At 40.4% G+C, this 12,026-nt stretch overlaps 1 protein-coding gene across 1 annotated transcript; it reads left to right on the top strand.

Moving 5' to 3' along the window:
- The first annotated feature begins 1,817 nt into the window (after positions 1-1,817).
- Positions 1,818-10,640, top strand: si:ch211-180a12.2 (uncharacterized). Its single transcript, XM_064324555.1, has 13 exons — positions 1,818-1,884; positions 3,628-3,960; positions 4,554-4,856; positions 6,012-6,311; positions 6,489-6,599; positions 6,916-7,077; positions 7,275-7,505; positions 7,794-7,844; positions 8,081-8,338; positions 8,432-8,776; positions 9,048-9,320; positions 9,876-10,172; positions 10,304-10,640. The coding sequence occupies exons 1-13, from the start codon at positions 1,833-1,835 to the stop codon at positions 10,321-10,323; spliced, it is 2,736 nt and encodes a 911-aa protein (XP_064180625.1). The 5' UTR covers positions 1,818-1,832; the 3' UTR covers positions 10,324-10,640.
- Positions 10,641-12,026: the final 1,386 nt, after the last annotated feature.

The following is a 12,026-nucleotide window of genomic DNA, read 5'->3' as shown; positions in this document are numbered from 1 at the left end:
CTGGGCATTAGGTTCCACTCATACAAAGGTGTAGTGTAATTCCTAGTGGAAAATGGTTCAAAAGAACAGAAAAAGAAAATGGGTAAAATAAGGGGGAACCCCCTAATCATGATTAAAACCACATCACTTTAATGCTATGTTCAGACAGCAGCTAGAAGTGGCCCAGTTCCATTTTGTTCCGAATATTTGCCTCAGCTTCATTGGTTAAGAGCAGTGTGAACAGCCAAAAAAACATGGAGTCACATTTTTGCTGTTCCAGTTTGTGCTACATTTGTATGTGGGAATAAATCAGAGACATAGCCATGCAACTTCCATGTGACTGGTGTTTACACTAAAATCTGAATTGAAATCTAAATAAGCCTGTGCATGCTTTTAGTATACTGGTACATACCAGTTGACTGGGGTATGCCTTTGATCAGAGACACAACTTAGGCTACAGAAAGGCATTCCCCACCCAACTAGAGGTATTTTGGCAAACATAGTCTGAACATTGCCTACATGATGTCCAACTGTATTAAATGACTTTCAGCATTTGAACAGTATTTGGGTACATCAAGTTTTTCTCTGCAGAAAAAGAGAGACAAAAGGCTAGTCAAGCTTTAGTAGGCTCTGGTTTGGATCAACCCCCCTTCCTCACATCTCTTTACTATTTCTTTTTATGTTTCATTTATACAAAGATCTAGTTAAATGAAAAATGCTGTACCACTGTGACTAAGCTACATCAGTACTGTTGTACCACTGTAGACAAACATGGTATTTGTGTGCATGGCTTTCAATAGGGAATTATGTACACACTATGTGTGCTGGTCTGATTCCAGAGTGTTTGACCTCCCCTCTGTCTGCCCCACTCCTTCTCAATCTCCATGTTCTGGTCACTTGACAGATATGCATTCCATCTTCCACTGATGAAAGGCCCAATTCTGGCTCAGAAGGAAAAGAAAGGAAATAAGAGAGTGCATTCAAAAGGGCAGAGTGTGAACAGCAAATAACAAACAGAAAAGCAATCCAGAGTGTTTATTTAATTTGTTTAATTTTGAGAACTGTGACTCTTTCATTTTGTTCTAATTGAAAGGCAAAACACAAAGGAAGAGTATGCATTGTTGAAAGAAGGGGTAGAGAGCAGTTAGTTCAGTTCTTTCTGTAGGCATATACTGACTAGCCACTACGGCACATAAACACTCATCAAGAAAAACTTTGTTTGTGAATTCACTACAGAGGATATACTATGGATAAAAATGGTTTCAAATGATTATAGCAGTTTTTATTGTTTTCAAGTCGCTCACCAATGAATAAAGAGCATTTGGGTTGTAAATACTTTATAGTTCAAACTACAATTACTTTGCCTAGTTACTATTTAACCATTTAAACCAAATCAGTGAGGCATTATCATTCATGTGTGGAGAGTGACAGAACATGAACAAAGCAGGGAAAGGTGTGAGCACCTCCCCCCTCCCCCACATAGTTTAGTCTAAATAATTTATATTCAAACTGGAGTATGATCAAGCGCTTGTTATAATACAATGCTGAATATAGCCCTGGCAGACAGAAATATTTAGAATGGTCAAAATGAACGTTCATTCAATATTCACAGTCTGTGTCCCCATGCTTCTTGCTGTGTAATAAAGAGATAACGTGGAGTACAAACAGAGTGAGATGGTCTGTTTGTAGGCTGTACATATTGCTTGGAACCTGTTCTCTCTTTTTGTTGTTTCCGGTGTTTGTTAATGACTGTGAGTCTATGGGTCTTAACCCCTCCCTCTCTCCCATACCCCATATATACCGGTGCAAGACTAAGGGAAGATAAGAGCTTAGTCCTGAACAAATCAGTTGCCATGAAGTTTAAAGTCCCTTTCTGTTTTGGCCTCCTGATTGTAATAAAACTTGGTGAGTATTATGTTATTGTTCTTTTAGCAATGATCACAAACCAAACTTCATTGAGAAGCAGCAAAGAACTGACAGGGTTTGTCATGTATGGGACATTATTTGATTGCAAAATGGCAGAACCCCATGAACTAATTGAATTAATTTTTAATTGTAGTTTGCGGGCTTAACTTATTTAATGTGGAAATGTTTGGCATATGGCATAATAATGAGGTATGTATTGTAAGTGTCTGAGTTATGATTTAATTATTAACTTATTGAATTATGGTCATAATATTAAAGAAAACATCTATTCTGCTGACACAAAAGTTATACTGTGCCGTTTATTAAATAGTCAGAGGTACATTAGGTACATTATTCAGGTACATTATTATGAAATATACAGAACAATATAACTTTACTGTACAACTTCAGTTGCTATATTAGAAGCGTGTGAGTGCAGTACGACAAAATGATAATGACAGATTATTGTAATTATTTAAATGTTCATCATTTTCTAGTTTTGTATGTGTATGAGATATTAGTTGATTATCTGTTATAATATATGATGTCATTTTTTTCCAGCTTTGTGTTTTACATATGACCAGAAAAAAACATATGTGGCCTGTGCATATGGGGCATATACCATATATAGTAAAAATGAAATGGTAATTATTCCATGTGAAAAATATGGAGATTATCTGTAGGGGGCTTGAGTCGAATGTCTGGATTTGGTATTGGAGGACATCATTGAGTATTTACAGGATTTTTTTTAGGTTTGGAGGTATATAACTGGGTCAGGATTCCAGGGTAGTTGTGTTTTTGGGTGATTCCAGTGTCCTGGGAAGAGTACAGTGAGGGGCCTTTGACTCTGTGACTCACGCATTGCACAATGTCGGGTTATTTCCTATATAGACAGTATTTTCTCTCTCTCTCTCTCTCTCTCTCTCTCTCTCTCTCTCTCTCTCTCTCTCTAAGTCTGTCTCCAGATGAACTGTTAAGCTTCTATTGTTTCACTGGTTCTTTAGTGACCTCTTTCTCACCCATTCCTCTCTCATTACTTCTCTCCCTCATCTATCACTGTGATTAATAGCAGCAATATAAACACTTCACTCTGTAATCAGTGCCTTTATACAAAGCAGCAAATATTTATTGTACTAGTTATTGATTAAGCCAGCCAAATAAGATCTAAAGTTTCCTTTATAGTTTTACATTCTCTTCAGATCCAAATATTTACACAGTAAAATGTTGCAACTGACATGTGCAAGACTGATTTCCTGTCAGTCGTGAAGGTGTGAGGACACTTTGTATCATGAAAAGGTGTGAACTTTCTCCTCCTTTATCTTACTAAATGTATTCATTTTCTTGTTCAGCTTCCTCTCTGTGACAGTTGTACCATATACTCTTGTTCAGTAAGAAATTTTCTTAGAAGCAGTAAAAATCTTTCAGTAAGGGTGCATGTAATGGACTTCAGGTGACTGGTTCTGGGTATAGCAGATGAGTTTGGTTGTTCAGGATATGGTTGCCAGCTATAGAATTTTATATAGAAGGCTTTTTGGTGACATTCTGGGAATTTCACCACTTTCTGCATCTTGTTTTTGATTACAATGTACAAAACCAGCAGATGATTGTGAAAGTTAAAGCACATAAAAGGACTATTGTCGATACCAAAGCAATTTAGCTTCCTCCAAAAGAAAAGTATTTTCTGCACCTTTTTCGCTACCTTTCTCCCATTGTAGTTATTCATCTCTGCTCTCTCACTGTCAGTCTCCCCAACAGTTTGGACCAAGCTCCACTCCTCAAGACTTCTGCCCTGCTCTGCCTCTCTTCCTCTGGAAGGGAATGAAGGAGAGCAGAAAATAAACGCTTCCTTGCTGGAGGTCAGCTGGCTCCACAATGGATTACTTATAGCCATTATAGCTGGGACCAATGTCACCCACATCGAGCAAGGTTTCAGTTTGGATCAGAGTGCATTTGCCAATGGGAACTTCTCACTGACCATTCATAATGCTTCACTCAGCCACCAGGGGAAGTATGAGTGCAGCATTGCCTACAACAACAGTGAGGTCTACTCCAACAACATAACAATCAACATTACAGGTAGGTACTGATAGGGTGGAGAGAGATGGTTGTTGTCCAGTTTTAGACTGGAACACTGGAGGATAGATGAAATACCCATAGCTGAGGTGCCTTTTCTGTGTGGGGAGTATGGGGGTGTTGTATCATATATTGGAACTGAGTGTGCTTTGGATTTGAAAATGAGATAAAGGTATCTGATCTCATTATTCACAAAGATGTTCTTTTACAGTTACCATGTCACAGAATTCTCAAGCAGTGGAAACCCTCCGATCTTGACCCAGAGAGCAGTGTTTGAATAAGATAAACACTGATGGATAAAGACTAAGAGCTTTGTGAATGATGACTCAGAAGTTATCAGAATGTTGACCTATTTATGACAACGCTGTTAAAATACTATACAGAAACCATTTATCATTCACTGATTATGTAATTTCAGCTGAAAACTCAATGTTTACTTCCTACAGTTATACTGTTGTAATAATAACAATGACAATAATGATTATTGTTGCTATAATAAAAAATAAAATAATAATAATAATTATTATTATTATTATTATTATTATTATTATTATTAATAACAATAGTTAATCTCTCTCTTTCTCTGTCTCTGCCAGCCCCACCCTCCCTTACAATCCTGTCCACAAGGGTGGTTCTCCAAAGGGAAAGTGTGATCAAATGTTTGGCTCAGGGCTTCGCTCCCCCCCTGATCCACTTCTCCTGGATGAAAGGTGGAGAAGTGGTGCAGCCTCCCAGTCCGTTCACAGCAGTTAACCTCACCAGCGAGGGCTACTTCTGGGCTGTGAGCAGTCTGACTCTCACTCCCACTGCCAAGGATAAATATGTGAACTTCAGCTGTGCGGTGAGCCATGCAGCCCTGCAGAAGCCTCTGGCCATGGAGTTTCCACTCAACATCACCCGTGAGAGCCTTTAAGCACTCATCATCCTTCTCTTCCTGTTCTTTCTCTCTTATCTTTCTCGCCTTTTTACGATTTTCCCTATCTTCCTTATTGCCTGCCTTGCTGTAATGAAAGTACATCAGCTGCTGAAACTATTGCTGTAAAATAGAAAAGAACGTGCACACCATCATGAAAATCTTTGTCATTTTAAGATGCCAGAATTTCTGCTACTATTACATTTTTGCTGTTTGTCTGTGAGGACAATCAATACTTTTTTTAACTTTGGGGAATTCACACTTGTCTGTAATGAGAATGCAATAGGAAATGTTTCTCTAGCTTATATTAGTTGCAGTCAACCTACTGGTGAAAAATGTATTGATTGGTTTTATTGACTTCAAATAACAAGTTAAGGCAACTTAACAAGTTTGTGGGAAAAGAAATTCTAAGTTCATCGAAATTAAAGTTCAAACATTCTTCATGGTGTTTCTATTGTCTAACAGAACGGATATTGGAGACAGCCAATGTTTTTTACTTACATTTCTTTAAAATAACTCAATGCAATTTTATTTTGACTTAAGTTAAATTGACTTAATTAACTGCTGAGGCTTAATCAAGTTCTTAATCAAGTTACGGTCAAGTTGCAGTTATCAAAATGCATTTTACTTATGTTAATTCAACATCTGTGAATTGTCTTTTGTTTAAGGGCCACACAATGCTGTGGATGGTGCATGATTGAGATTTGATCTTATCTCTGATTTAGGCCTGGACTCAAGTCCCACTGGCTTAAAAGAAGTGTTCAAAATTTGGTTTTGACATTTGAGGGCCTCACTCTGAAATATCAGACTTCAAATAAATTCAAATGATAAAGTTGACATAACTTAATGTTTTATCAATACCTCGTAACTAAATTCCAGATATATTTTGAGTTGAATCAGATTTATACTAAGACTGAATAACCTATAAAACTTTGTGTAGGTTTAAGGCCATTAAACTTACATCTGTGTGTTGAAACAGTTTCACAGTTTTGGATGTTTTTTGATGTTTCAAAATGCTGTAAATAATTCTCACCTTTGTATGTGTGCCAACAGCGTTTTAAAAGGTGTATCGTTTTCCTCCCAAGAAACATGCAAGATGAGATTCATATGTTGACTCTCTTTTTGTCTCTCTCCCTCTCAGAACTCCCCATTGTCACTCTCTCCACAATCCCCGCAGACTCACCCTCCTCCCCTCTCACTCTCTCCTGTGACATTGAAGAATTTTACCCAGAGGACATCACTGTCCAATGGCTCCAGAATGGCTCCGTTTTGCCTGACCCTCCTTTAGTCCTGCCCAGCCCAGGAGGCACCTTCAGAACCAGACATTTTCGCACGCTGAACAAAGAGGAGAGGGAGAGGGCTGGGGAGGTCCAGTGTGTGGTATGGCAGCCTTTTGTTCCTGAACCAGTCTCCGCAACTGTGGATCTCTTCCTTACCAATGGTATGAGCTGTCTGAAGGCTAAGATATACTTAGTTCAGATTTTTGATTGCTTACTTTTTTTTTGTTTCGTACCACATTATGTGTGTTTGTATGAAATTCCCCATGCTCCCAATAGAAGAGCATAATGACCAGAAAAGATACTAACACCTCTCCTCCATCACTCCCCGCCTGTTTCAGACGAGGCCACAGTACTGACAAAGTCAGCCAAGGCCTCCGTTGCCCTCATGATCATCTCTCTGGTTTTGGTTTTCTTGCTGTGTTTTGGGTTTTCCTGGAGGAAGAGGGATGGTGAGTGTTGCCCCCCTCAACACACAGAAGTACATAGCATAGAGAATTGTTTCTTTTGTTGTGCCATCTGTTTATATGGATTTTTGCTTTTTGGTACTTCCATAAAACTTACTTTAGTAATCATTCCTGAAACAAAGCTGCCATAATGCCTATTCAATAAAATCCAGATATTTGGCTAAAACCTCATGTATTTACTCCCTGTATATTCAACAGGCTGTAACCAGGAGTTTATCAATGTATTCTCTCAGTGTTAATAGAGCCCATTAACGCTCTCTCTCTCTCCCCCCCCCACCCCCTTCTCCTTCTCCTTGTCCAGAAAAGCAAAAGTCCCTCAGTGTGTCTGGAATAATACTGCCCCCTCGGGTAATTGTTGGTCAGAAGGGCAGGGTCACTGTGAGTGTGGAGGGCAGGAGGGTAGACAGAGTGCAAACTACCTGGTTCCTCAATGACAAGCTCATTTTAGACACCTCCCAAACAGGTATAGTGCCATAACAACATTCATATGTACATTATAGCATGCATTATCTTTAGTTACTACCATATTCTTGCAAACTCAATGATTGTCAGTATAATTGCTGATAGTACCATTCTGTTGTTGTAATTTCATTATTACATTATGGATCTTTTTCTGGTCCATATTCACATGTAAACTCTTCTCTCATTTTCTTGCATTAGTTACAGAGAAAGGTCCTCTGCTACCCCAAGGTGGAGAAGTTGGATATTACAAGCTTCACACACAACGCCCTCTACTCTCAGGAAATGGCAGCACTCAACAGCTACTTTCCTCCCTATCGTTCATCCCTCACATTTCTATCCACAAGGGGGCAGTGTTCAAATGCCAGGTCTCCTATATGGGCAAAGACAAAGTGGTGGTGGAGAGAGTGTCAGACAGGTTCACACTGTTGGGTAAAGGAAAGCTACATTAATCTTTTATTTTACTTTTTCACATTTTATCTTGATAATTTTCACATATTGAATCTTGTCTTTATAAAATCTCTCTTTTATCCAAGTTGGTTATGATGAGATAATATTTTATTAATCCCCACAAGGAAATTGATTTCATGTGGAGATAAATAAAACAGCATACAATCAAAACAGCATATGTCTTTCTATCATGGGTTAGTTCAATTTCATTTTCTTGTGCCTCGGTTTACTATCAGCCTTTCCATATGAACACAATCTCTCCTTTTCCAGCTGCTCCTGAAGTATCTGAGATTCAACTCACAGAGCCAGCTAATAGTGCAGGTATTATTGCGCATTCTCTTCTTTTCCTCAACATTTAACAACAGATGATTAGTTGCATTGCAGAGCCGAGCTTCAGAGACATTTAGCAGTGAAATATAAATTCAGCTCTGCAAATTTTTATTCTGACTGGGATGTTTATATAGCAAAGGCCACTGTGTGAGCCTAACACGGTTACACTCTACTCTAGTGCACTGCGTCTGCATGTGTATGACCTCCAACCTCCCTGCCATCTCCAGGCATCGTCACTCTCACAGTCCAAGCTTCCGGGTTTCACCCTGACATCATCACCTTCCGCTGGTTTTGTCAGGGTGGAGAACTCAGCCCTGTGGCGCCCCCAGCACCCCTCGCTGCCCCTCGACCTGACGCCCAGGGGTTCTTCTCAGCCATCAGCCAGTGCAAGCTGCCCCGCGCTGAGCTCGAGAGAGGGGAGACCAAAGTGTGGGTGACAGTGCATCACATGGCCCTCAAACAGCCAATCACACGAGAAACCAGAGGTAAGGAAAATAGAGAGAGACCATAAATGGCACATGAAGAATGTGAGGAAGAAAGATGCGTCATTGTCATGTGTTCACATTTGTTCTCCGTAGGATTCATAAAGAGGCCTCATGTGTCAGACATCATATCGTGCCCTGCTGCGTCCACCCACTCCCCTAAAAATCCCCTGATCCTTGGCTGTGAAGTGACAGGATTCTACCCACCTGACATCTCAGTTTCTTGGTGGAGAATAACAGAGGAACAGAATGAGGAGCTTGTAGAATGTGGAGACATTTGGGGCCCGCTGCTGACTAGTTCCAGCACATATCGTGCAACTGCTACTCTGAGGGAGGAAAGGAGTGAGAAAAGGGGAAGTGAAAAGACGAGGATTGTCTGCAGAGTGATGCACTGTTCCCTGCAAGAACCAATTGAGAGACAGTGGCAAAGCAACCAATCAGGTACACTTTCTCTGACTTTGGTAAAGTGCTATAAGGACCCATTAGTTAGTGCTGAACTCAGAGAATGCTTAAAATTCAGAAACCAACCTCTTGTCCTGAATGAATTCAAGCTATAGGTCAAACGGATGGATAAAATGTATGCCAATAAAAAGAAACATTAAACTGAATGTTAGTCAATAATCACTGCAATATATATCATGAGTGTTCTTGATTATCTTATTTAACCAGTAGCCACCTCCCATTCTGCCTCTCCATCTGTCTACTTCCTTAGATGCCCCCTCCATCCCCTCATCTCTGTCTGTACAGTGGAAGAAGGGGGGGATTGGAGTGTTTTCTCTCATTTTATTGGGGGGCCATCCCAAAGCCAAACTGTTGTGGGCAGCAGGAGGGGCCACTCTTTCCCCTCTTGTCTCCACGGAGATTGAGGTTGAAGGGGAAGATGGGACCCCGGAGCTGAAGAGCGTGTGCACCATACAGAGATCCACAGGAAGAGGGGGACAGACTGACAGACACATCCACAGCCAGCGGAATGGGCATACACACAGTGAGTGCCCCTTTCTGTTGAGCATGCTGATGTCTGCCATGTTTGTCCTACTGCTACTTATGTTCAAGCACAGATAAATGTACTGTGACCTTTGGGTTTTTTATTTACTCACTCAAAGTATGGGCAGGAGCATGCTTGCCTGCGTGTGTGTTTCTGCTGATCAACTGCATGCTTAAAATAGACAAGTAGCACAAGTCAGACATTATACATCTGGCTGGTGGTGGAAATTAGGATTAGCTCTCACATAATATGCAATAATCCCCACACCCTTTGAGTTACAAACTGAGTTCTCCATCCATTATATCACAATCCCAAACTGAGTTATCCATCAATTGTATTACAATCCCAAACTGAGTTCTCCATCCATTGTATCACACTCCCAAACTGAGTTCTCCATCCATTATATCACAATCCCAAATTGAGTTCTCCACGCATTGTATCACATGCCCAAACTGAGTTCTCCATCCATTGTATCACACTCCCAAACTGAGTTCTTCATCCATTATATCACACTCCCACTCCCACATTGTTCTAAAAAATATTTGTTTTTGGTAGTGACGGAGGAAAATTGTGGGGTAGATGCCATAGACATCATTGATGAAAAAGGCGATGGAGAGATTAAGGTGGAGCCAAAACGCCCTGGAACACCAGCAGTAAAAAGAGCAAGGAGGAGAGACGGAGCGGATGAAGAGAGGGAGGAAGAAAAAGACAAAGGAAAAGGGAGTGACCTTCCCTGGACAAACACAGTAAATATCAGAAGGGAGGATAAAGGAGTGGAAGGTGAACGTCTAAGAGTGACTGTGGAAATCACTCACCCAGCCTTTACTCTGCCTATATATCGAACGTGGATAGGTAATGCATTCCTCAACATCATACAGAAAATTGCATTCTTGCACTGTTGCACAAGTATAAGTGAATTGTGTATGTATCCCTGTTTTGTGTCCATATATGCACATCTCTAACCTAGAGGTATTTTCTTTCAGAACCTCAGGAAGAATCATGATTTTACACCAGCAAGTACTTTTTGAAAATTGAAAATCTCTTCACCGTCACTGCATCCCCTGCTGTTCACCTGGACGTGATCAAATCAAATTTTCCACTTGAAGTTGGCTAGGCATTTGTAGACATGTATTTATTTATTTATCGACATTCTTATTTTCCAGAAATAAACTAAAATCTTAAGGTGAAGATATAATAAAGCTGTGATATATAAGTGTGATTCTGGAATAATATATTTTTCTTTTTTTACACACACACATATACATATATATATATATATATATATATATATATATATATATATATCATACTCAGCTCATATCTATTTTTCGAAACTTTTTCCACATTAAAGATATTACATTTTCCATACAGCGTGGTTTTGGTATTTTTGTTGTTGTTGACTGGAAAAATAAGTGTTTGATTAGAGTGGTATCTCTTTTATACTCTTGCGCACGTGTAAAAAACACGTGTAAAAAAAGCAAGTCCTTCAAAGTGAGCCGCTTTAACATAGGTGATGAATATGGCCTTCTTTATAATGTCCTTAAAGTTCCTCAACTCTGGGGTTCGGAAACAATGGATCTTTGTATCATCGTCTTCCAGCACCCCCCTTGCCTTAGCTGTATCTCCAGAGCCCCTCTGAAGTTGCCAGGCAGAGCTGATCTGACCACCTCAACTACTCTATTATGAGACAGCCGAGACGCCCGAATGCCTGTCACCCCTTGAAGGGCTTCTGCTGATCTCCACCCCTCCCTGTCTCTTAGGTGGGCCAGTTTTATGCAACTTTTTTTCACCATACAGGCTTGCACACTTGCTAAGTGTATTATGATGGCTTGGATCAGTCGATTATAGAACAGTGGTTCTTCCAAGATCCATTCCCCTGGCTGTGAGATGTTCCATTTCACACTGAAGACCCGTTGCCAAGCTCGCAGCATGGAATGGTAATGAGAAGTGAGGCCTGTTAGCTCAATCCCCAGAAGGTCCAGTACAAAAAGCTGCTGGTTGTACTGCAGGTTCTCTACCTTCCGCAGGAGAGCGCATGCAATCATGGTCCAAGTCAGGTTCACTCAGTAGAGAAATCTCGGTGCTGGGTGCTCGAAAAGCAGAAATCCGGCTCCTCACATCCCCCAAGCCCTGCCCTCTTTCCTGAACCGGCAAATACAAGACCGGCACATGCATCCAATGCTGCCCTGTCCAGAAAAATCTACCAGCCTCTTCTGAATTTGATAAATTAGATCATCAGGTGGCTCCAAGACTGTGAGTCTATGCCACAACATTGAGGCAGCCACGTTGTTTGTAACCAAGACCCTTCCCCTGCAGGAGAGCTGTGGTAACAACCATTTCCATTTAGACAACTTGTCAACCACCTTCTCCAGCACACCCTTCCTTTTCCTCTGTTTAAAATTCTCTTTGCTTAAAAAGATGCCCAGAAAGAGAGAGTGAGAAAGAAAGAAAGAATGAGAGAGAATACTGTCAATGCAGTGAGTGACTGTATGTGTGTTTGTAAGTGTAAGGTTTGTTGGTGACATTGTCTGTAGCTCTATGCAGTGTGTCTAAAATAATTATTTTCTCATGCAAATGATCTCTTCCCTCTTACTGAGGTATGTAGGAAGCAGAAATGTGCTTGTATTTTCTCACAAAACACAGCACACATTTTCACTGCATAGCCTGTAGCTATACATGCTTACTTTAAGCCTAGGATGAGTTTGC

Source organism: Anguilla rostrata, chromosome 2, assembly GCF_018555375.3.
Source record: "Anguilla rostrata isolate EN2019 chromosome 2, ASM1855537v3, whole genome shotgun sequence".
NCBI classification, from domain to species: Eukaryota; Metazoa; Chordata; class Actinopteri; order Anguilliformes; family Anguillidae; genus Anguilla; species Anguilla rostrata.
The sequence above is the reverse complement of the archived record's forward strand: the minus strand, read 5'-3'. Positions and strand labels throughout refer to the sequence as shown.